Source organism: Xylocopa sonorina, chromosome 7 (genome assembly GCF_050948175.1).
Source record: "Xylocopa sonorina isolate GNS202 chromosome 7, iyXylSono1_principal, whole genome shotgun sequence".
In the NCBI taxonomy this organism is placed as follows: Eukaryota; Metazoa; Arthropoda; class Insecta; order Hymenoptera; family Apidae; genus Xylocopa; species Xylocopa sonorina.
In genome coordinates this window covers 8,170,078-8,195,382 of record NC_135199.1, presented here as the reverse complement: position 1 = coordinate 8,195,382, position 25,305 = coordinate 8,170,078, and the positions used below count along the sequence as shown (strand labels likewise).

The 25,305-nt window shown below is 33.0% G+C and overlaps 4 protein-coding genes across 6 annotated transcripts in view; 2 read left to right on the top strand and 2 right to left on the bottom strand.

Moving 5' to 3' along the window:
- The first annotated feature begins 201 nt into the window (after nucleotides 1–201).
- Nucleotides 202–4,627, top strand: LOC143425608 (uncharacterized). 2 transcript variants are annotated; one of them, XM_076898550.1, is made up of 3 exons: nucleotides 202–728; nucleotides 2,199–2,754; nucleotides 2,857–4,627. In XM_076898550.1, exons 1-3 carry the CDS (start codon nucleotides 242–244, stop codon nucleotides 2,969–2,971), a joined length of 1,158 nt encoding a protein of 385 aa, XP_076754665.1. In that variant the 5' UTR covers nucleotides 202–241; the 3' UTR covers nucleotides 2,972–4,627. The 2 variants fall into 2 exon arrangements, with proteins under 2 accessions (XP_076754665.1, XP_076754664.1); XM_076898549.1 differs by having other exon boundaries at nucleotides 2,160–2,754.
- A 548-nt stretch (nucleotides 4,628–5,175) lies between these two features.
- U2af38 (U2 small nuclear riboprotein auxiliary factor 38) overlaps nucleotides 5,176–25,305 on the bottom strand; it is a 94,678-nt gene continuing 74,548 nt past the window's right edge. Inside the window, exons 2-6 of one of the 2 annotated variants that reach the window (XM_076898555.1) lie at nucleotides 6,531–6,590; nucleotides 6,362–6,449; nucleotides 6,051–6,117; nucleotides 5,671–5,959; nucleotides 5,176–5,475 (exon numbers count right to left, since the gene is read on the bottom strand). In XM_076898555.1, the coding sequence (XP_076754670.1) occupies nucleotides 5,238–5,475; nucleotides 5,671–5,959; nucleotides 6,051–6,117; nucleotides 6,362–6,449; nucleotides 6,531–6,574 (726 nt within the window). In that variant the 5' untranslated portion in view covers nucleotides 6,575–6,590 and the 3' untranslated portion in view covers nucleotides 5,176–5,237. Of the gene's footprint in view, nucleotides 5,476–5,670; nucleotides 5,960–6,050; nucleotides 6,118–6,361; nucleotides 6,450–6,530; nucleotides 6,720–25,305 lie in introns of those variants that run through there. The other variant, XM_076898554.1, reaches the window with a different exon arrangement.
- Pll (serine/threonine-protein kinase pelle) lies at nucleotides 7,005–9,109 on the top strand. Its single transcript, XM_076898537.1, has 4 exons — nucleotides 7,005–7,395; nucleotides 7,476–8,096; nucleotides 8,208–8,647; nucleotides 8,727–9,109. The coding sequence occupies exons 1-4, from the start codon at nucleotides 7,281–7,283 to the stop codon at nucleotides 9,066–9,068; spliced, it is 1,518 nt and encodes a 505-aa protein (XP_076754652.1). The 5' UTR covers nucleotides 7,005–7,280; the 3' UTR covers nucleotides 9,069–9,109.
- LOC143425235 (platelet glycoprotein 4) lies at nucleotides 10,650–25,198 on the bottom strand. The gene is made up of 11 exons (XM_076897868.1): nucleotides 24,943–25,198; nucleotides 22,271–22,368; nucleotides 17,033–17,124; nucleotides 16,676–16,836; nucleotides 16,443–16,590; nucleotides 15,130–15,330; nucleotides 13,239–13,399; nucleotides 12,879–13,165; nucleotides 12,293–12,411; nucleotides 11,739–11,864; nucleotides 10,650–11,285 (listed from the first exon to the last, which is right to left on the bottom strand). Exons 2-11 carry the CDS (start codon nucleotides 22,302–22,304, stop codon nucleotides 10,992–10,994), a joined length of 1,623 nt encoding a protein of 540 aa, XP_076753983.1. The 5' UTR covers nucleotides 22,305–22,368; nucleotides 24,943–25,198; the 3' UTR covers nucleotides 10,650–10,991.

Here is a 25,305-nt window from a genome sequence, read left to right as displayed (position 1 = left end):
AAGTATAATCGTTAATGTCGTACTGAGATAAATCACGAGTAGAGAGTTGGTATTTTATTCGAGGAATTAAAAGAAAGTATCGGAAAGGAATTGAAAGAAGCATCGGTGAAGTCGAGTCGACGAACGTTTCAAATGAGCGCCACTTTGCTAATCGTAATGGTGGGAGTAGGTCACGTGATCAGTTAACTTGCTGCTCCGCTTGTCGCGCGAGTAACCGTGGCCAGCCATTTTGATTAGTAACATGGCGTCAGCGGAGATTAATATGGCGTCCTCGGACATAATAACCGAAGTGGAGATTCAACCAGACATCCAAGAGGTTGAAATAGAAACAATACCAGTAGAAATACCCTGCGAGACCGTGGAAACCACCATCGAGGGGGAAGATGGACAGCCGATGATAGCCCTTCAAACACTTCCAGAGCCAGGACGTGAAGAAATCATACTACAGACGCAAGAGGAAATCGTCGGTAGTGATCCGCTAAGCGTATACGATCAGATCCCGGTACCAGAGAACGATATTTATGTCGAGTCAAGCCCCGGTCCATCGAGAAAGGGTCCTAAGAAGGCCAGGAAAAGCGGCTCATCGAAATTCAGATCGTCCGATCATACGATTTTTGGGGAAATGGGCTCCGAAACGAAAGCTAGAAAGTGGGAGCAGAAGCAAGTGCAAATCAAGACGCTCGAGGGTGAATTCTCGGTGACAATGTGGGCATCGGGTACCGACGACGGTAAGTCTTACTACTTATTTTGTAACCGTTCGTTAGTTGAAACGAAACACTAAAATTAGTTGGGTGGAAAAACTTTTGTAACGGGTATCTTCTCCACGCACACTGTTCGTACGCACTTCCGGTGGTGTCGAATCAATACTGTGGTTTACGTACGGGTTTGCCAAAAATGCTAATCGAATCCTCTAATTCTTTATTATTGACGAACTCGTTGACAGTTTGCGTTGTTTGTTTTGATCGAAGGAACGCCATTATGCTGCCAGGGGGCAGCCATATTTTGAAAATGGCTTCTTTTACGTGGATCTATCCTCTTGAATGATAATGGCGGAGATGTACTTACAACAGAATGGACAAAGCTCTATGCTCGCGTTAACACTGTTCCCTTAAGCATACGAAATTGCTTGATTCTTCAGTTTTTTTTCATCGCCGCATTAGCTTGTGCACGTTCATGCCAGAGAAAATATGCAAAAATATATATTATTGTTTTTATATAAAAATTAAAAAAAAAAAAGAAAAAAAGAAGGATAAATTCATTCTCTCTCGAATGTGAAACATGTTCTAGTTCCTTACGTCATTCGATGTAGGAAATCTATATTTGTTTTCGAATCTTTGCAATTATCAAATTGTATTCAAATGTTAAAATAACAGCAATTCAATTTGATTAAAATTGTACGTTGGCAAATGAATTGTAAGTTATGATGCAGACGAACAAGCACGCAAATTATTATATTTCTATCGTATCTTTAGCGTTATATAAATGAACGATCGAACTAATTTATTATATAGACATATCTTAATATGCGAATAGTATAAGAACGAAAAACTATTTTATGTTGTTCTTTTAAATAAACATTTACTTCTAGTTTTGATGTACTGCAGATTATGTTACTATTAAATGTACAACATTTTTTGTATATGTATAAAAGAGATCTAAACTATGTAATCTTTGTTATGTTTATTATTGAAACGTACAATTAATTAAATAAGCATATTTGATATTAATTTTTTCATTAGTATTAAATGTATTCGTAAATAACCTTTTATATACAAGTTTGAAATTATTTCTTGGATTTTCAAAATTTACGATTTATAGAAATTTTAGTACTTTGTTATTTGGCAAATTCTATCATTTTAATACATCCGATTTTATGCATATTAAATATTTATATTAAATATTCTACTTGAAATAAATTTAAAATTAACAAAACAGTTTTATTCCGTATATATGTATGAAAAACTGTAAGTAAAAATATTGATGAAAGTAAAAAGATATCCTTTAGTTTTAATTTGAAAAGTTAATTTAAAAATAGTGCTCTATACGTTAAAAAAATATGCCATTATACGCAAAATGAAAGAAAAAAAAAACGTGATTTAGATAATGAAAAACAAATATAGTAGCTTTTGTTTGGGACTGCTTGTTTGTTATTGTTAAAGGGAGTGTCCTATTAGCTCCTCACCTGGTGGATGTTCCAGATGAAGGCTCAAATCCAGAGCCTGATCCAGACTACACAGAATACATGACTGGTAAATCCAATGCCAAATTCAATCACTCTGGAAGCTCCATTTCTGATGGAATGCCAGGTCTTGACCTTTCGGATCCGAAACAGTTGGCAGAATTTGCTAGGCCTGGCCACAAGTTGAAAGTGCGCAAACCACCTGTTCTAGATGGTGTTGAACGTACTATTGCCTGTCCACACAAAGGATGTACAAAAATGTTCAGAGATAACAGTGCGATGCGCAAACATTTGCATACACATGGGCCAAGAGTGCATGTATGCGCGGAATGTGGGAAAGCTTTCGTTGAAAGTTCTAAATTGAAAAGGCATCAGTTAGTTCATACAGGGGAGAAACCTTTCCAATGCACATTCGAAGGATGTGGAAAAAGGTTTAGCTTAGACTTCAATCTTCGTACCCATGTTAGAATTCATACAGGAGACAGACCTTATGTTTGTCCATTCGATGGATGCAGCAAAAAGTTTGCACAATCAACGAATTTAAAATCACATATATTAACCCATGCAAAGGCTAAGTAAGCATTTGATTTTTATTTTGAAAATTTTATTTCTATAGCATATAGTTAAATTCTTATAAAAGATTATGTAAAATAATGTGGAATGCTTCATTTTTATAGGTCACGTAACGCTATTGGGAGACAAGTACAACAAATTCAACTTCAACAACCTCAATTTGTTCAAGTTGAAGTTGCAGATGTGGATAATCAACAGTTCATTGTTTATGCTGATTAGCCCCCCTAAACAATGATCTCATATCGTATAAACCTATTATGGAATATCGTAATCATTAATTAGTAACCTAAACAGTGTAAATATTTTCATGATACAAGTGATGCGGGCAGGACATTACTAAAGCTGTTAGTTATCTTAAGAGAAGAAATTAATTAATCAATTTATACCTCTGTGCTTAGACGCAAAGTAAATGGATATCACAAGCACTATACTACCACAAAAAAATATAAGACAAAGCTACACTAAAGATGGTAGTGTATCTTTTGAGATATATAAAGTAGAACATTGCGCACTGCTCAATCTCATGTCTGAGTCACACTAAATGATACCTAGTGCGCTCTCATAATACAACTGTATATATTTATACGTAAAGTAAAATATTGTATACAGTATATTTTGGAGAAATTCTGATGAGAATAAACTACAAGATACGTCTTTTCCGTCGGACTCAATTATACCACTTTAATATACTTTTTACACTACATAAAGGTAATTGTTAATAGCCATTGAAGGGTAAAAAGGAAAGAAACGTAAATGCGTCTATTGTGTATTATACCTTAATGTCTGCAAAATAAGCTACATTTATTCCTGTACAATTATTAAGATGTTTTTAAGTATTGTCTATTCAAATAGACACTGAAAGCGTTGTAAGATCAAATGAATGTGTGTTTAATATTGTCGGCATTTAAAAAGAAAAACATCGATTAATTCGAAAAACGTACGTTGACATAATATATTTTATCCGTGATATTCACGATTACATTGTGATGTATACACACGTACATCGATGCAATGATGTTAACGAAGTTGTTAAGAAAAGTTCGTGTCATTTCGAAGTAGGAAGCAATAGTTTATAGATAGATTTATATCTATTGTATTAAATGGCGATTGCGTGCATCCCATTACATCGTTATTCATTAATATTCGCATATCACAATTTTATACATGCAGCTACAACGTTAAAACGTATATATCTATAATTCAATCTATATGTTAATTCTAGATTTATTTATAAAAGAAAATTTGGATAATTTATTTATGTCGTATAAAGAATATTCTTTAACAAATTTTATTTGCCGCTATTCACCTCATTTTTCATAGCTTTCACATTTAGTAAAAAGGAAGGAAATATTTCCCTATAAGTATTTCTTAAAAAATTTATTTTTCAATATATTTTAAACTAACAAATGATCTGCTATACAGAACTACTATCAATTTCTTTCCTACTGAGTTTTGACTTTTACTTGTTTTGTATATTCTAATGAATTTTTGTACTTTCTATATAAGATATTTTTATGAGTTGTAAGCTATTGAAATTGATTATTTCAGTTTACAATAAAATATGAAAGAATTCAATAATTATTCATTTTGTTGAGGTATAGCATATTATGTAATTTAGCTTATATATTTGTAGATGAATGTTTGTGGAAAAAAGTTTAAGAAATATTTGTAGGAATTATGGTTAATGGAAAACTTAGAAGCTTTGCTAAAGTTTAATCCAATGATACTTTACTGAATAAATACTTTTTATTCGTTTTTATATCACAAACATTTAGCATAATTTCTTGCACACTGTAACAATTATTGCTTCCTGCTGGAAGTAATGCTAAATACATTTTAATGTACATAAAAGTAAATTTTTTTGTTTAAGCATTACCAGTGTGCTAGTATCATTGTATATTAATTTTCTCCAGTTGAAATTTATATTGATGCATTTAAAAGTGAGGATATGTAACTTTCTAACTTTTATTTTCATTATTACACATGCAAAATTTCTTTAATATTATGATAATTTTATACACCTATAATGATTATATATAAAGAATCAGTAATCTATTTGGAAATTATGAAATTTCATGTTACATTCAATGTATATCTATTATAGCTTGAAATCATTATCAGAAAATTATCAATATTAGTATGGAACTCTAAGAAAGGAAATAGTTAACTATTTTTAAGTTCACAGTAATCATTTATTCAAGAGTTCTGTATCGCTTCACTTTTTAATTTCAATATCTTAAAAATACTTGTGTGTGTATCAAATTTTATTTGTTTCCAGAGAAGTACATCTTTTGTATCTTTCCTTAAAGTTATCGTTTAAAAAAATTCAATATGTTTGAAATTAGAATACATATTTGACAATTTGCGAATAAAAAACGAGAATCATTCTCGCAAACACATCTCTGACAAAACAGCCGAAGAAGTGGTAAAAATCAATTTAAATCGTTTTATTACGAAGGATTATTACAGTTGGAAAATAATATAATTAATACCTTCCGGATCGCCCATCTCTACCTTTATCGTCTCTACCTTTTCGACGATCCTTAGATCTGGATCGTCTGTCACGAGATCGTGATCTTCGCTTGCGATCGCGACCACGAGACCGTGAACGTGATCGTGATCGGCCCTTACCACCTTTTTTCCGACTATATAAATAACGTCGTAATTCTCGCGAGATAGGTTTTAAATGCATGAAATTGCAAAAGCCAGAACGTGTGCATTCCCTGCAACAAATTCAGTTGACGTTTTTAATAAAAACAGCAAATATTGTTAAAATTAACTCAGAGTATAGCAAAAAAGTACTAGCGATATTGTATAAATATATTTATCAAGAATGCAGAAAGAGTTAGATCTATAATATTTAGAGCTTACTGTGTAGAGCAATATACATCATCATATTTAAGTATTTTTATACATACCCCATTTCATACTGACGGCAACAGGCTTCCCTGAAATCGGTGACTGGAGAAAGTTCAGCGTAAACTGGTCTTCCACCAAACCATCTGTTGTTTAAATCATTTACAGCTCTTTCTGCATCTTCTTCTCTTCGAAATTTGATGTAAACATTTCCAACTAAGTGATCCCCGAGATTGTCACACACGTTCATTTCTTCTATTTCACCATATTTATCCTCACATTCCACAAAGACATCTTCAAAAAAATTATCATAATGTTCTTGCATTTCTTCATCAGACACGTTTGCAACCACTACAAAAAAATAATGTTTATTTAATAGTAAATTAGTATATCGAGTATATAACCAATACATTAATTGAAATATAATTAATATTATACTTACAATGAGATCCATCTGCACTTTTTGCTGAATTTTGAGGATTTACATAAAGATTTTGCAATAAGCAAGTCTAAAACAATTTATTTTAGTTGTTAGATGATGCTACCATAACAAATATATCAAACAAAACCCAAAATTGTGAAAGAAATATGTTTGCATACTATTTCTTGTGTAACTACTACTGTTGTTATTGAAAAACTGGATAAAGCTTTTGACTCAAAACATTAAACGCACGCGTAAACTGATAGAACAACAACCTTTTAGTGATATTAAGAGTTGAAAGTGTTTGAAGGTTAAGAAAGATATAATATTACCTGACTAAAAGTTGGTTTGTTATGAATTCGTGAACATCGATCTCCATGCCGGCAGGCACCAATTTTGAAGTAAAATGAACAATTTACTCTGCAAAAATAAAACAGGATAACAACATTAACTTTAGCTAGAAAAATTTACGTCGAATGTTAATTAAGAAATTTAACTTACTTGTCTTTCTCTGTACCAAATATTGATGCCAAATATTCTGCCATTATTCGTTATTTCTTGGTTATCTCACAACTAAAACACAAAGTTTCTTAAAACATAGAAAGAATCGTCTTGCCGCAACATATACAACGTTTTGTGTGTAACTCTGATCCAAAATGGCGAACGCGTTATTATAAAACGCTCGCTTAATAAGTTGTTCAAGTTTCGATGTATCGTCTCTAGAGGGCATAGAAATGCTGTGTATATCCTATTCATTCAAGGTATACATGATGAAATTTTCATTAGTTCTATATATCTCTCTTTATGCAGGACTGCATCTGTTTGCATTAAATCTTGATCACGCTTGTAAGCATACGATATCATAATCATAATTAGAAATTATAAGGATTACTCTCTTTTAATTTGTGCTTCGTATTGTGCTTCTGAAAGTTACATGGTTTTGTTTTAGTTTATTTATAGACAGCTGTCCTTTTAATGAAAGGAAAACAGTTTAGACATTAGATACGAGGTGCTAATTAGTTATTTCGGTCGTAGTGACTATATCTTTTAATAGTGAATAGTTATTTTACTAGTACCTGTATCATTATTGATCTTATCGATTAATCTTTCACTCAGCAACTTTTGTGATCTAAATAGATGGAGCCAGATATGATTCAAGTGTAAAACTTTTCATGACATGAGTCATACACAATAATTTTCCTCCTTGAGAAGGAAATTTGTAACTTAATATGGACCATTGATTTCCAAACAATGACTTCGTCAGGTTGTACTGATAAAATCAAATATATTTACCAGTTGCCATTCTCAGAGCGATCAGAACTTTGCAAAATACTTAATCAAAATGACAAGTGGGAAGAACTTGCTGGTAAGTTGTAGCATTATCCAATATTTTTAATAAGAAGTTACGATAGTAAAAAGACCGATATTATGTGGGCAATCTTTTAGGAATGTGGATGGAATATGATATGTTGACAATACAAAGTTTGCGAAAAGAGAAGAATCCAACAGACGAATTATTAACAATGTGGGGTCATCATAATCATACCATATTGGAGTTGTTTGTTTTATTATCTAGGATGCAGCATTATCAATCCATGGTACCATTAAAATCATTCGTCGAGAAAAAGTTTCATAAATTACTTTACAATGGGGAGGGAAATCTTCATCGATTACTTGGAAAACGATTAAATAAGAATACAAAAGATTTGAAGATAGGAATGCAAAATTTTAATCAAATTGCACCATCGGAACCAAATATGCCAAAAATTATTATACAGGAGAATACTAAGGAGGAATCTCATAAAATTTTGAATCAACCAATGCAAGCTATGCATATTGGCGTCACTCCAAGTAATTCTAACAACTTACTTGTTGCTTCTTTAGCAGCAGCAAATCCAGTTACCTTGCACCGTGTTCAAACTAATGCAAAGAAAGACAATGATGCTGCTGTACTTAAAACGGAAGCAACAATCCCTCACGCTACTTTTAACGAGTTAACTATAGCCACTAATGAATGGAATAAATATAACATATTGGGGAGAGGTGGTTTTGGAATAGTGTATAGAGGTAATAGTTACATTAGGATGCTAATAAGTTACTTAAAACTGATTAATTTGATTTAAATAGAATACTTATTATATTTCACTCTTTTCCCTCTCCTTCTCTTTTATTACATAGGCGTTTGGAAAAATACAGATGTAGCTATAAAAAGGATAGAAAAAAGAGGAACAGATTCTGATGAGAGTCATATGCTTCAACTTCAACAATCTCTTAGAGAAATCAAAATTTTAAATGCTTGCCGTCATGAAAATATTTTGCCATTGTATGCATACAGTTTAGATGGTAAAATACCTTGTCTTATATATCAACTTATGCAGAACGGATCTTTGGAAGACAGATTATTAGTGAAACAAAAAACTCCACCACTGTCTTGGGTACAACGTCATGAAATAGCTAAAGGAACTGCACGTGGTTTACAATACTTACATACAATTGGAGAAAAGCCTTTGATACATGGCGATATAAAGAGTGCAAATATTTTGCTAGACAAAAATTTTGAACCTAGAATTGGTGATTTTGGTTTAGCTAGAGAGGGTCCTGAGAGTGATTCTATGAAAGTAAACATTTTTGAAACTATATTATTATGATATTTTACAAAGTGCAATATTTTTCGTATTGATTTACTTTTTTTTGTAGGTAAGCAAAATTCATGGCACTAGACCATATCTTCCGGAAGAATTTCTACATGGACGAAAGTTATCTACAAAAGTTGATACGTATAGTTATGGTATAGTTTTATTTGAATTAGCTACTGGTTTATCAGCTTACGACGAGTCTAGGCTAGAGAATAGATTTTTGAGAGATTTTATTGATAGTTGGGAAGACAAAGATCTTCATTTATTGATAGATAAAAAAGCAGGCGAAAAAGGCAAACAGATTTACAATAATTTAATGCTTTTGGGGAAATGGTGTGCTAATCATATGGCACAAAATAGACCAGAAATGGATTATGTGTTTAAAAAACTAAATGATTTATAATGCAATATATAACGTTCTTACATTTTTTATAAATTGAATAAAAGTACTGTATTTTACAATAAGTATATTTATAAACTGTAGCGTGTAGTGGTAGCGTGTAGCGTATAGCTTTAAATATATCATAGAACTAATAATGATTATGTTGCTACCTTAATTTGTATGCAACAAATTAATGTCGATTCCTAAGGAATTACTGTGACTTTGTTATATTGCATAATGTGCATACATAAGAAAAATATTTTCAATGTAAATAAATTTGGATACATAATGTACAATATATAATGGATAACCAATATATATCCCTTATTAAAACTATCCATATTATATAGTAAAATGGATAATGTATCCATAAGTCAGTAGTAGGTGAATTATGTGTGTGTACAGTACATATACTGGGAAAAAGTTATTTAATTTATGAAAAAGATTTGAGCTTTTATTATGGATGCTGAGTTATATATTAATGTATTTTGTTTGGCAGTCTGTACAATTGTGTTTTTAATGCTACATTTTTATGGCATGATAAATGAAATATATTTATTATGAATGGCATAAAATTGTACGAAAGAAAATAACGAAAATAATGAAATGATTGTAACAAATGAGAAAAAAATGATTGTAACTTAATTCGTTTGAAGGAGGCTCGGTATTATGTATTATTTTAAGTTGTCTAGAATTTAGTAAATTAAAACATAAATATCTAGATGTGAATAATTTACTGTAAATGTGTATAATATTATAAGCTAAATTTCAATTTTAGGATTTTTTAATTATCAATTTCTTTTAACTCTCAACATAGAAACTACAAGCTCAATATTTTTCATGTTACTATTCGAATTTTAGTCATCTCTACGAGTATCACATGTTTTTTTAACCCTTAACAAATTTTAAAAATTCGGTATATAAAACATCTTATAATATAGAAAACATACTATACGTTGATATTTAAAAAGTATTATATTAAACAAAATCCGAGCATATAACAAGGATTTTAATTCAAATACTAAACTTAATTTATTTTTTGTATTGATTAAGAATTACAACTAATACAATACTATTCTCACGGGGAAGAAAATGTCATATCGAAACATGCGCGAAATTCGTTTTATCAAGTATCAAACTGACAACTTCCGGTTGCGGAAATCGAAACCGAATAGAAGACTTAGGCAGACTGCCAAAGGAACAAGTGTTGTATGTAAGAATTAAAATACATCAGTGATTGATTACTTCCTGTTTCTATACACGTATCAATAACACGTATAATTGAACTTATTTACCGAGTGGAGTGCATTATATACATTCATCGTAATTACATATTCATTTGCTAAAAATTAGGTAAGAGTTACGTGTCATATTGTTTACTTTTTTATTCGTTATACGAAGATATAACGTTTAAGGTTTGTTAAACGCGTTTACCTTTAGTTTTTGGTGAATTATATTATTGGTTATGTTACATACTAGTAATATACAAGCATAACTAAGTTTGCAGGGACAGTACTTATCGGTAAATAATTTGCAACATTAAATTAGGAATACCATTGAAACAGATATAAAATAGGATCGTACGAAGAAATGTTTGGTGCATGTTACTATATATAGGAATAAAATAGTAAAGTGGATTAATTAGAGCCGAAAAAGAGTTAAAGCGTGACGGTAAAGCACTGGTAGAATAATATCGATCCATAGCGGGAATATTTTTAGCGCGAAACTCTGAAAGTGTACCGTAATGTGGAATATCTTCGTTCGTGTTCTGAGTCAGTGGAAGCAGGTTGCACGCGTCTCGGTACATTTTCTTCCCGCGAGAGAAAAAAAACAAATAACATCTTACAACGAGAAAAAAAGGTTCTTATCTCTATTCTGCCCCTCATTATTCTAACGTGTTTTCCCCCTTTGAGCTCCCGTAGATATGATTCCATAGATATTTGGTTAGCTAAATATATCCGTTCTGGATGTGATCTTCTTAATGGCCGGCAGAATATGCATCGTCGTGTACTGGCCATAGTTTAGCGGTATTCGTAAATCGCAACTGTCCCTCCTCTCCAAGGAAAGCGGGGACTCTTGCTGTTGGTTGATGGTCCTTAACATGGCTGGTATCGATAACAAGCACATCAGCACCCCGGCCACGGCCAACAACCACATTATCACTATTTGTGTAACCGGTGCTATATGAATTACCAACTTCACGAGAAGCAATAAGTTGCTCGATAACATAGGTATTTCCTGTAAATAAATTTACGAAATTGTAGTCATATACTACCTCTTGCTGTTGAAATTATGGTGGCTTTCTTCTTGTGCAATTGTAAATGTATATATATGCATATTTATGCATTTTAAGAGCTATACCTCTTTAGAAATGTAATTATGAGACAGCGTAATAATTTCTATATGTTTATATTGCGTAAAATGTTCAAGGCTATCGAGGACCGATCTTCCACCATAGCTGTAAAGTTACTTTATATTACTTTATTTAAATATATTGTAAAACAGTTTCAGAAAGCTACGAAGGAACAAGCTACTTTCATGGTGTTATTTACGGTGAGGAACGAGGCCACGAACAACCGATCTTGAACGCTGCTAGGATTGAATATTACAGCCGGTGCGATCAGACTTTTGATGATGAGTAGAAGAGTAATCTTTGAAAATGAGTTAAGAAGATGAACGATGGGCACTCACCAGATCAGTCCAGAATAATGGTATTGTCATATCGTTGAAAACTTTGGTCCTGGAAGTGTATATTGTGTGTTCCGTAACGAGATTGACTTGCATTCTCGAATTAACGTTCAGTGGGATGCCGGTCAGCTACGGAAAGAGAAAAAAGATTGCGGTTTGTGAGTTACCGATTACTCGCATAAATTATTTAATGTAATTATTGAATGACAAATTTAACGTAACGATCAATCTTGTTGAGTTTAAACGAATGTTAGTATTATTTTCATGAGAGTTAAATATTATCGCAAACACGAACCGGCTTTCGACCGCATTCTCCTACCATTACATGTCTTTACTGTTTAATAGCTTATGAAATATATTAGAGAGAATGTGTTTCTGGTGATAACATTTTCAAGCAGTCGCAGGAAACAGTTAGCGCAATACTTACATAAATTACCAAACAAATAATGAAACCGACAAAATGAGTTGCATTCTGTATTTGGAAGTAATCGCCGATATCAGGCAAAGCAACTTCCGGCGTGTGATAATAAGTTAGCTTTGTTTAAAATCATGCTTACCGGTTCCAGAACAACCCTGGTAGCGTGCTTTTCGGGATCTGGATTCAGACCATCGATTTTATCAGCTAAATTAGAGTTGGCGTAAATAAAATGTGGCAGAGACAATGCTGCTGGGATATCTGTAAGTAATATATGTAATTTGTTAAAAAATATAAAAAATGGTAGTAAGAAGATATTGATTATCAAGTTAATATGATGTCTATATACAGTGCCCCGCGTTATGTTCTCTGCGCACAGGTCAAATTTTGACATTTGATGTTACAGTTTGGCCGATGATGTTACGCTGGCAAGTGCGAACTCAATTTTTCAGTCGAGTGCACTGAACATGATACGCATTTAGTTATTTCATCGAATAAGTCGGCGCATGGTGAGTGAGTCATTTATTTTCTATATACTAGCTATAGAATTGTAAGATTCTCTCTCAAAGCAACAAATACGATACTGATAAAGTACAGGTAGCCCTCGGTTTACGCCGCAGTTCAGTTCGAATCGGCGGAAAATTAATTCATATTCAATAAAAATCTTCGTTCTAGCGAAGGCTACCTCTATTTTGTTAATTATATCGAAATTAAGGAAAGATACTTACTGTAATAACACGGTGACATGTCAGAGAGGCCTTTCTTTAGGCATTTCTTCTTATTATAACAATAACACGCGTTTTCCGGATTCTCATCAGGAGGATCTAAGAAATTGTCGGGAAATTTGTAAAGATACCCGTTCAGACCATTTTCTAAAGTTATTTCCTCTTGGAAAATAATTGGTACCGTTCTACAGAATGTTTTTCTATAGACCCTGAATACAGCGTGTTTGTCCAAGTTTCTTGGAAATATTTCCCCTTCGGTACATCCTTTAATGCGATTGCAAATGGTATTTCTGTAACAAAAAGTTCACGACATTGTTAGGTCTTGCAATATGATTGGTTCTGACAATATCTCTTTTCACTCACTCTGGATACGTGTCGTTTCCCTCTTCTTCCCTGTATCCCCAGTGTTTCATTCCTGGGCTACCATTATACGATTGAATGCTTAAGTAACGTCCTTCTTCGTCGGTCATGTTCTCGTTATGTCCAACATACATGACTACAAGGTTGTTCCCTTCATCGTACAACTAAAGATCGCAAACGAATACATTCCGATTTTATTTTCTGTTTTATTCAAATAGTAAGATCGTACGCGTAATGTAGTCGATCTTTTTAAATAGCAAGACTAAAGATATTTAATAGACATAAAAATCAGACTTGTGAAAGGATCACGTTAATTTTTAGACACTCTTCACACTTGAAAAATCAAGAAAGAATTCTTTTATTGCGCATCCAATATACTATTCTGACCATGACTGTCCCTTAAATCCGTTAGTCAGCTATACACGATACAGCTACAAGAAAACACTATTAGAGAGTTACAAGGAAATACAATTAGATATTGTATTGGTCACATGTATTTCAAATGCTCGTCACACGTAACTGCTCAAAAGAAAATTGTTTAAGCAGACATAAAAGTTGTTTAAATTGACGCTGAAGAACTATTTTCGATCGAATTAATTCGGTAGGCATTGGAAAAATAGTAAACGCGCCCAGACCTGGGAATGCGTGTGTCATAATCTCTTTTTGTACGTTTAAAAGTTGTTGACACTAACCCCGTGAACTCTGAAACGTATGCGTGGACAGTGAAAGGATCTGTGAAGTAGAAATAATTGCGAAAACTATCGGTAGTTCGAAACAGATAATTACATTCTGCCTACGTGTCTGTGCATATATACGTATAGCACGCTTTCCTCTTAATTTCACGGTGGAGGCCTCAATACAACTTTAAGTGTGTCTCTTTCGATGGAGCAAGGTGCTTATGCTACCGTATAGAAGTTTAGCAATACGAAACTTGAAATGATTTGGTCGATTCGTTTGTAGACAAGGTTAGCAGAATGTGTCAACAACCGGTATATTTTCCATACGGTTTCTTTCTAAATATCGACCGCTTCTAGCTTGTACGCAATACGGTTCTGTGACCAATGCACTCGCGACAAGTTAATGATCCAAGGCTCGTGCCGACGTTTCTGACTAATTATACGTTCCAAGCCTTCCTTTTTTTCTTAATCTGCTCGCATATCTGATACTTCTCGATCTCTAATTCCAGTTGTTTGTTCATATTATATTAAAATAACAAAGGAATCTTTGTATAAGACCACGGGGTGATGGACAATTGGCTATTCGATATAAAAAAAAAGCTTTTAATTGCGAAGCGCAGTGTTTAAAACGTCTGCTTGTTAATGAGATGCAATAACGAGTTGCAATTATTATCATCGTGACAACTAATCTTTTATGAATTTTATAACGCGTAACATGAACGATGACCGAAGCATTGAAAGTCATGAAGTACAGTTGGTTAGGAACAAAGCTGCGGGACTATCAATACTCTTTATTTGAACAGTTCAAAGGCAAGTAATTAACTTGTGAATGGTTATTGTATTCGACAGTCCTGTTTATCATTATTGCAGTCTCAATGAATGTCTCTACTTGTTTTTTCATTTCATTGATTGTTCCGTGCAGGATTTTTGAAGGGAATTTTTGTACAGCGGAACGACGCGATTAATGAAAAGGCCTTTTAAGTATGCTTTACGAGTCTCTTGTTAACTGCGGTTCATTGATACGTTTAGAGCTCCTTGATTATACATACATCACTGTCATTTACTTCTTCTTCGTTGTAGAAAAATGCACAATTTAGTTTGATTGATCGAGTAATCTTGTAAATAACCAGTGTTTAATTAAATACGCTTTGCTTCTCATTCAGTTCAATTGGTTCGATTTATCCTCTTTTTCTACGTAAATAAATTTCTTCACTTACCCTATCGAGCAGCCCAAATTTGTGGAAGTTTATGAAACGCGGCACTATCGCACTCGCCAAACGAATCAGACGGTCCTCGTAACCCCATAGATAGTCATGAACGCTTATGGATAATATCGGTTTGCTGTCCAGCATATTTAGTAATTGGCTCCAAGGGTAATTTACGAAAAATCCAGCATCGTGCAGCGTCGAAGTAAGTCCCTGTACAGATTCGAAATATTAAAGCTGTTAGAACGGAGAAATTAATGTCGGGATAGGTAATAATGAACTTTAATTGTTCTAACTGATGATTCCTGATTTATTATCTTGCGTTAAGTGAAATTGAACCTTGCGCGTGATTAGAGTAGTTATAATATATTAATGAATTTGTCGAATTGGAGGCAAAACCTTGACTAGGTTTCGTTACATCCTCCACTCTCGAGTATAGTTAAATTATCATTTTATTCCTTATTGTTTGTTTTTTTTTTTTTTTGCTTAGGAGAGACTGAATGTAATTGCAGTTTATAGTATCAACAAAAATCTTGATATGGAACTAAATGTGATTAATAATGCTAAGTCATAACTCCGTAAATGATACGTTATGCTGTTATTATGACAGATAAATAGTGGTGGCAGGTATTAACATCATCGATAATTGTAATATTTATTGCAAATCTATGCAATTAAAGTATTAAATATTAATAAGTGAAAAAGTAGTAAATGATGTTATAATTAGGTAATTAGCATGAAAGGTAATCATTAAATAACTAGATGTTTCTTATTCAACTGTTCATGTGTTTAGTTTCTATGAACAAAGCTGCAATTAAAGCGCTTTCATAAATTACATAAAGTTCTTAATCAGTATTCACAATGTGCAAAAAATATTGATGTGAATAAGTTGCAACTGTTTTACGAATTTATCATTTATGTGACTTGAAACGTTATTTCGAGTTTCAATGCTTGTCATCATTAGTTAAGACGGTTTCCTTCGAGCTACACGGAACCACTCTATCATAGTAAACCTGTTATTTTGCTTGATTAGAAATAGTTTTTTGAGCGTTAAACGAAGTTGAGAATGATGTAAGCTCTACCATACAGTATAAATTTCTGGAATTCGATTAATATGACTAATTTTATCATACTTTGTACGACCTCACTGATGAAAATCGAATAAAACTTATGATCAGTTTCTTAATTCAATGTATATGAATTACCATTTCGGCGAATTAAAAAACTTATGTTTCATTTGCACATTTTTTCATTCACGTTCAAATGACCATAAATTTGTAGGTGGTAGCATTATCGATCGATTGATAAGTTAGATATTTACTTACCAACATGGGTATATTTGGAACGCTAACTATATCCTTTAACGGATCACCGACTGAAAGTTCCGGCATATATAATACATTTCTCTTCGGATAGTACGAAATTGTGTTGTTACTCATGTTCCAAGTAACATTCTCGTTCATTACAACTTCCCTAAATGCAGAAAGAGATGCAATTGAAGTTGCGAGCAACTAAAATCTAGTCTGCGCGTTCAATTAAAAGAAGTTATATTTCTTACTTATAAACGTAAGGACCGACTTCTTCAACTTTCAGATTTACTCCACCTTGGAGGAATTCTTCTGCGTTTGTGATGTTGAATATGTATACCTTAAGAAAAACATCAATAGGAGGCTGCTTCCATAATTCAAATAATAATGAACCCGGTGTCATTTTTAGCTTCTGAAAAGTATGTGCATTGCAATTATCATGTTTAGCTTTAAAAGCTAAATAAATGTTTTGTATTTAGTATTTATATTTAATAAGTATAGTTTTTTTTTTTTATTAAAAGAACTGCTGCCCATGTCCTAAAAAATGAGTTGCATTGTACATTTACATTTAAGGGTTCTACGATAACAATATAATTTTAAGAACTTACGCTGTCAACTATTAGCTTCACCGGATTAACTACATTTATTATGTAAGCCAAGGCACTGCAGATGATACCCATTATAAAGAGGAACATGCATTCTGCAATAGAAAATAATAGTCATTAATGACAATGTAAACGGTAATTTGCTTTTTCTTTTATAAATTGCTTCGCTGCTATTCGCGCTTACAACGCTTTTAGTTCTCTTTTAGTTTTCTACGTTTTTGCCTTTAAACATTCTAAACATGAAGTCATTCAGTAGAGATCGACAGTTACACATCGTGTTAAGTTAAAAAAAGGAACGATGTTTTGCAAAGCGCAATTTACATCCCTATTTCTGTGTATCTATAAAAACATTGTTTTACGCTTAAGATCAAACAGATGAATTTATTATTCCAAGTATGTCGTAAAAGTTTGAATCGTTCTACGCGTCGTATACCGTAACGGTGAGTAAAAATTATGTATGGAGGCTGTACATTTAATTATACTCTTAAGTTGTACGCACATAAGCAGAAAAAATCGCATAGCGTACATATAAACGGGTGTATATTTTTATGTCTGAGGTCACTGTAATGTTAAAGTCTCGTCAGTTTATTGCTGAATGTGTAGAAATGCATAAAATAAAAAATAAAACAGCCGATGATTGCCTTAATAAAAACGATCAGTTATCATGTGATAGTGGTAATCAAGTTTATGCTGCGATGACACTTTTAATATAAAATATATTAATAAACACTCTAATTCGTCGTATACCATTTTTTTTTTTTTTTTTTTTTTTTTTTTTTTAACAAAGTTAACTTAATAATATGATCATGTAATTGACGTACGCACGCGTACTAAACATAGATAGGGTAACAAAAAATAATGGTAACTGGTAGATGAACTTGAGCAGTACTTTATTGTTTTGTTTGTATACGTCTGTGCTGTGTTGTTGTGGAATTGAATATTTATAACGAGTATATTGATTGAATAATTATCTTGTGAAAGATTTATGTGTTATGGACGATACGTGGAGACGCAAACAAATTTCTGGATAATTCTCCAGTTTAATGCAATTTTTTATCACGAAATGTCAGAAAATGACAGACAATAATGTCGTCTTATTGCATTCTTGTTATTGCTCGAGTAAGTCATGAATTTTTTGAACACCTTTTTCGACTATTACTTTAACGATATATATGCAAGTACATAATTTCATATACAAGAGTAAGTATGATTCATTGAATTAAATAATTTTAATTCAACATACACAGTATATTTTTATATACTGTTACAGGCAGTAAATGGCAATAAGTTTACATTTATAAGTTAATCACGATTGGTGAAAGTTTGCACATACTCTTCTTATGCGTTCTTAATTTAAAATTAACAAAATTTCCCACCTGTCTACTATACGTGCAAACTGCTTGATGTCTTTATTCAATTTTCTCAAACAAGGCTAATTCCTTCGGCAGCGGCGTGATTTGAAAACTTGCGAACGGTGTTTGCGTTCAAATTGTAAATTTAATTTTCAAAGTATTCTGCGTAATGGAGGTACATTTGCATTATGCGTATGTAGGACAAAGATGTTGGTCAGTGTTACAGAAAGGTCTTGGAGGAGATTTGAAATGTCGTGATACAGACATTACCGATGGGCGTTAATCATGCCCTACGATGTTTTATAAGATGTGATTCACGCTAACTTGTTCACCTTGACTTAAATTCCATATTATTCGTGAAGTACGAAGACCTAACACAAGACACCAGTTTACCAATGAAATGTTTTGGTTCAAGTTAATTAATAAAAACTGCCCGGGGCAATTACTTAACATCGTTCATTAAACTTTACTGATCTGTTGACACCGAGATTTATTTCATACAATTTTATTGCGACTTAATGACGATGCGAATTGTTAGCCATATACAAGTTCCCTTAACGATTTTACAGCTTTGTGTCGTTTTCTTTTTATATTGGCGAAAGAGGAGTGAAAAGAAATTGGGTTTATGATGATCGTTAACAGACCATTTTTGCCATTTAAATTACAGATAATGTTTTACGAGAAATTACATAAAACTATGATAAATTAGTGTCATTTGCAAGTAAATCAATCGTGCACCCAGTGAAATCATTTCATTTTAACTTTTACTTATTTGACATGGTATGGATTGTAATGTTATCTCTTAAAACTGTACGGGTTTATCCTTTCTAATAGGTTTTGATTTTCGTTTGCATTAAAATTTGTTTTATTTTAATTAAGTTAGTGCTGTAGAAAATGCGCAAACGTTTTAGTATTTACATATTGCTTTGGTTATATACTGTTCCACTAACTTATCTTTATGTAAGTTAAATAGATGTTCGGATGAAGGCAGTTACTTAAGTGGAATAACATTTTCTTGATATTTCCCTACTTTAGCTGCCATGACACGATATTACCTTGTTTTTAACTTTCAATGAATCACTGAACAATTTCATCCAATTGTGTTTCGTTTAAAAACGAGACGTAATTATCCATAGTGCGATTTTAATGTATTAGCTAATGGTTTCGATTTTAATGCGTTTCTTTTTCTCGTCCTGCGTCATTCGATAAATGTAAATTAATTTCCTAGATGTGTCAAAGAAATGAAATAATTATAACATGCGGGATTTGTCACTAATGATCGGCTATGCTCAATAATTTTATTCGAATAGCTATTTTCAAGTGGAAATAAACTGTCATTGCATCTTATTAACAATTATAAATAACACAGAGTATTTTAAATATTACGGAATCTATAAGTTACTTGGAGTTTTATGTGGATGTGGTTTAAGGAAGGAAAATCGTTCATGTTCCAAGAAATTTGTTAATACGACGTTTGTTGCTAAATTCGTTTATACGTGCAAAAAAATGTGGAACATATAATTTTACTATATTGAAGAAGCTCGATCGAAAAAGTAGTTTACAACGCTTTATACACTCCGAAATAGTTTGTAATTCGTTTGAAAAGGGTCAAGGATTCTCTTCCCTTCTGCCATCTTTGCTTGGTCGCTTCCGACACTTTCTCAAATCATCGGAAGACTTTTAAACGATGAATGTAAAAATCAGCATCAATTTTTAATAGTAAGTATTTTTTCAATGCGCCTGTAATAATGCAATAGTGCAAGGAGAAATCATGCGATTGGACGATATGATTCATTGCCATTGTGTAAGGATCGCAGTTCAATTCTGTTAATGTTATATATTGAAAAAAGTTATTTTATTAACGATAAATATAAAAAAGAGCTCTTATGTTGTACAAGTATGTTATTCATTAAAAACTTGTATTATTAAAGAGGTGAAACCTTGTTAATTGTTCTCCGTAAGCAGGTATCTTTATTGGTCGACGCCAAGAAGTATACACGCATAGTATTTTATTCGAATTTATTCTTAATTTGTCGAGCACAATTACGTCTCTTTTTAATGTGTACATAATATATGTATTAGTTTAATTAAAGCAGTTAGCGCGCAGGCAATAGTGACACATAATTACTACCTTTCGAACATATTGTAGTCATAGCACATAGCACAGTGATCTGTTATGTGTACATCAAAGTCGCGTGCTTACTTACATTTAGTGTCATAGTGAAAACGTGATATGCAAATGTCATTGTCAATAAAATAATAATTAATGCAACGGACAGATGTCGTTCTCCTTTTTTAGTATTTTTACGTGACTTGAATAAGATATAACTCGAATGAGCAACTACTCACACACGGCGTCAAATTAATGTTTCACGATCATATTTGCTGAAAGAGAGATTGTTCTCGTATACACCAGTAATTTATCGTGATAATTATTAAAACTTTTTTAAATCGTACACTACACGGAAACTTGCCGAAAATATAATTTATTCTGGTACTTTACTGATCATTTATTCCGATACACCTGTACGCATTTGTAATCATTAAGAAAGACAGAAATTTTTAATAACGGCACTTTAGTAACCGTAAAGGGGGGAATTGTACAAAATATATGACGTTAGTACATTATCGAAATTATAATAAGAAAAAATTGATGACGTTCAATGTTTTCCTATTAAAGTCTACAAAGTTGCAAGAATTTCAGTCGTCTGTAAAAAATATGTTTTCACGCAGCATTTTGTAATCGAAAACATTGTACTAGCAGAAACTTATTCGTCGCACATATTTGCTATTGACCACCACATATCACTTAATTTATTAAGACCTTAACTTCTGTGAGAGTTCATCGTTTATCGATGCTTTGCCGACGTGTTAAGTTAAATCGGATGTACGCGCGATTTTTATACTTAAATCAGCACACGTGTAAGTATGGCGTGTTATTTCATTTAAAGTCCTGTAAAATAGACATAATTGTTCAGTGACCGAGACCTTTAAATCATTACAAATTAGACTATCATGCCAACTTGAGTCATTGAACAGCTAGATGAAGAGGAAGTTTTCAATTGGTTACCTGTAGGCGTTTCTTAAATAAATCATTACTTAACACGTGGTCTATTAAACATGCAATCGTTCAGCCTTGACCATCTAGTATAACCAGTCTCCGAATTTATTAACGGGACAAAATTCTACCTGTTCGACCAATATGAGTTAGTGGTTCTTTCATACTTTCAAACGGTCAAACAATTTGACTGTGGGATAAGCATATATTGTCTCTTGGTGATAAACGATGGTAGACATTTAGCAGACGTTTAAATAACTACATTTTCCGTTCAGTTTGACATCATGCATAGATCAAAACAGTTTCTATTTCTACTTTTTGTCTAAATTGATTTATCTATCATCTTCTAGAACTTTGGCTTCATGAATTGAGAGAAATGTACAAGCATTTCCCAATAAATTCTGTACAGGCAGTGTCGTTGACGAATTCACGAGTAAATTGGTTAAGCGTGTGGCGACAATGACTAACTAAGTTACTTAAGATTATTTGTAATAACAGCCAACGTGATAAGCTGTACCCTGCGGGACGTCGTGAGTTCTTTAAACAGGTATGCGTCACTTCAAAATTCAAATGATCTCGAATACTATGTACTAGAAAAAGCGACGATGAAGAGGAAGTGCAGTCATTTTATGTAACGTCAGTGTGGTTTTTTGGTGCAATTATACCTCTCTCTGATAATAACAGTAATTTGTCAAAGCTTGACGTTGTATTTGCATTCTGTTATTCAGAATTTACAACGAATGATTAATTTCATATGTTACATTCTTGTACGGTTTCCGACAACGCATCGCGTGTATATTCGTACTTACTGTACGCACACTGATTACTTACTTCGAAACTGCTGTAGTGGCACTGTAAATTTCATGGTTGCGACCTGGTTTACACGTGTTTCGTTCCTTTCGTTTTTTCGTCTCCTTGATCGTAAGGACCTGAAACAGAAATGAATAATGCACAGTGGCTTCTTTTTTATCAGCTCTCGATTGTCAACAGGGCGATGTTAATTAGTGTAATAAAACTAACACAAAATATCAGCACAGTTACTCAACGTACGAGGTCGGTGGTTCTCCTTATAACTGAGGTCGGAAAAGGTATTACGATAACCTCCAACATTTCAAGTAGTATGTATAAACGTGCCTAGTACTAATTTGTACGCCTTGATATCAGGTAATTTAACAGATCGAACATCTAACCAAACTGAGTATGGTTTCTTTCATGAAGACGCGTTTCTAACAAGACAATAATATCTGTACAATAACATTGTGCAACCAGCTTTTGACAGAAACGACCATATTGAAAAGGCTAATTGAATTAGTGTTCCGTAAGGTCAGTAAAATGCAGAATTCCACTGGTGTGTACTTTGCATGGGTTCGTATTTAGTACACAGCCATTCTATTAAGAGTCTATGACATTGAACAGCGCAGAAAGTTCAATGAAAAATGTATAAATATAGTACTCGTTGATCCGAGAAAGATAAATTTGGGAAATACCACGGGGGAATTTTGCTAATGTTATGCTTAATTCGTTAAAATGTGTGCTTGTACGTTTAAAACGACCGCACAGTTTGCTCAAGCTATTGACGCTGTGACCAGCTATTTACCCAACCAGAATAATTTTTCTTGCCACGGTAAAATGTCTGTTCTTCGAATTTCTGTCCTGTCTTTTTGTTTCCTTCGTACTCAGTGACTGTCGTGAGTCACTACTGGAAGGCGCGTATTACGTCAAGCTAATGTAGATCTTCGCTGTAGATGTGAATCGGGAATTTGCAATGTTAATTGATCATGTAGCAATAACACGGACAAAAATGTACCCTAGGGTATAGCCTCTGAACTTTTATTACCAGCACGAACAATAGATCGTTTCGCGACAAAGGTACGAGCGATCTGATTGATCTATGAATTAATTAAAGATCGATCGTGATATATTTTCACTTGCTTGATGCATTCTGTAGCTAGTGTATTACAGTTTCCCCGATAAAATTGCATAGAACACCGCGTTTCGTAAAATATCTTTGGCGAGTGAGCCTCACGTTTTGTTTCGAAACATCGATTCTCATTTAATTTAATTGGAAGGTTGTTGAATTCTATGTTTAAATTAAATAATTTCTCTTCTCTCATAACCGCGGTTTGTATATATCGAATTTTATGGTTGTGTAGATTTAATTGATGAAATTAAAAAATGCGAAATGGGATTTTCTATGATAACGTCAAATAGATTTATATCAAATAGTATTACGTTTTTGATTTCTAATGAAATCGATCAAGTTTAAATCTTATGTTTTATGCTTATGTTTAATGTTTGATCATTCATGGATATCTATCAGTTGTGTAATGTAATTCTTTTGGTGCACTGGAATATTAAGTTCATGTAAAGATAAACTTGAACGCGGTAGATTAGATTCTGTCTCGAGCGTGTCCGATCTACTTTGTCTAGTGACTTCAATGCTTGGTCGAGCGAATTTCGAAATACGCGGTACAGAAGTATTAAATAACAGAAAGCTTCCTTTTTCTTAACATTCATAACCTTTGTCAGTGTTATGACGAGGTCTATGTTTTCAATCCATTTTATCATCCGCGAACAAAATATAACAACTTTCATAGCACGCGTCCATCATGAACACGCACACAATTATAATTAATATCAAAGAGCTAATATCTGATAAACATATAACTAGGAAGCACATCAGTTACAATGAATATTTATTCGTATAATCTTTTATATATGTAAATAGATACTTGATTGCTTATAAATAATACTTTTTTTTTAACATCAATCGTACTGCGTAATTTACTTCAATTGCACGGATTTAACAAATCGCAGTAATATAATAAAGTAAATGATATGTGGCGGACCGAGCTATATTGTCATCTTTTAAATGCGCATGTCGCATTGACACCGAGAAATAAAGAGAAAGAGAATGCATATACAGAATCGTACGTGACATGTATGTTTATTAAGCATCTCTTGGTAGAATCAGAACTACCTCGAAGAAAATGTATTTCATATCTACATGTGATATAATATGTTTGCAACAGTACTTTTCCGTTTTGCGGAAAGTTTTCGTAATTTTTTCTGACTTGAGCATAATTAATCAAAATAATTACTCAACTGAAATTTGAAGCGACACTGTGAAAACCAATCAATCTACATCAACGAATAATTTTTGCAGTTTGTGCAGAGCTTATTGACATTTTAGGTCACGTAGTGGTTCTGGGAAGGATAAAAAAAAAATGTTTAAACCAATATTTGATACGTATTCAATGTCGTATACAATGTGAACATGAACGAGCGCAAGTTCAATCGATGATCAGAAAAATGATCTGTGGACACATCTGACGTTACCGTAATCTATTAAAGATAAAAGAAGAAATGTTTTCTGGCGCTAGTTTCTACCACATATTGATCTTTAAGGCGAGAGAGGAAGAGCTTTTCTTTAAGAATTTTCGTAGAAAAAAAAAGCTAATTTTCAACGCGCGCGCATCACTGAAATAAAAATATTTACTTACCGAGGTGAAGCAACCTCCTGAAACGTTCACAAATATCAAACTTCCAAGTTGCGGATAATTTGCTTGCACTGATCTAGAAACAACACCTTTCACACTTTCATGGTCTTGAAAAAGACCCGCGTTTTGCTTTTTTAACCGTTGAGTTTCTTAAATGTATCGCATGGGTTAACAAAAATGGTGATTACTCGGGGTTTGATTAAGTGAAAATTCGCGGCTCCTCTTTGGCAAAACACTTTGTGTCGTTTAAGGCTACACACTCCCTTCCTATCTTGTTATTAGTGAGCATGACTCTTGTGTTCACTCTGTTTTATACCGTCTCCTGATCACTAACCCCCATACGACGCAGATGGAGATAACGTTCGC

Bases quoted from the DNA above. Each gene is read 5' to 3' on its own strand.
- LOC143425608 (XM_076898549.1), top strand. From the start codon at position 242: ATGGCGTCAGCGGAGATTAATATGGCGTCCTCGGACATAATAACCGAA. The intron at 729-2,159 runs GTAAGTCTTACT...TTATTGTTAAAG, and splicing joins GGCATCGGGTACCGACGACG to GGAGTGTCCTATTAGCTCCT. The intron at 2,755-2,856 runs GTAAGCATTTGA...TCATTTTTATAG, and splicing joins TTAACCCATGCAAAGGCTAA to GTCACGTAACGCTATTGGGA.
- Pll (XM_076898537.1), top strand. From the start codon at position 7,281: ATGACTTCGTCAGGTTGTACTGATAAAATCAAATATATTTACCAGTTG. The intron at 7,396-7,475 runs GTAAGTTGTAGC...GCAATCTTTTAG, and splicing joins CAAGTGGGAAGAACTTGCTG to GAATGTGGATGGAATATGAT. The intron at 8,648-8,726 runs GTAAACATTTTT...TTTTTTTTGTAG, and splicing joins CTGAGAGTGATTCTATGAAA to GTAAGCAAAATTCATGGCAC.
- LOC143425235 (XM_076897868.1), bottom strand. From the start codon at position 22,304: ATGAAATTTACAGTGCCACTACAGCAGTTTCGAA. The intron at 15,331-16,442 runs GTAAGTAAATAT...GAATCTGTACAG, and splicing joins TTCCAAATATACCCATGTTG to GGACTTACTTCGACGCTGCA. The intron at 13,166-13,238 runs GTGAGTGAAAAG...TTTTTGTTACAG, and splicing joins GGAAACGACACGTATCCAGA to AAATACCATTTGCAATCGCA.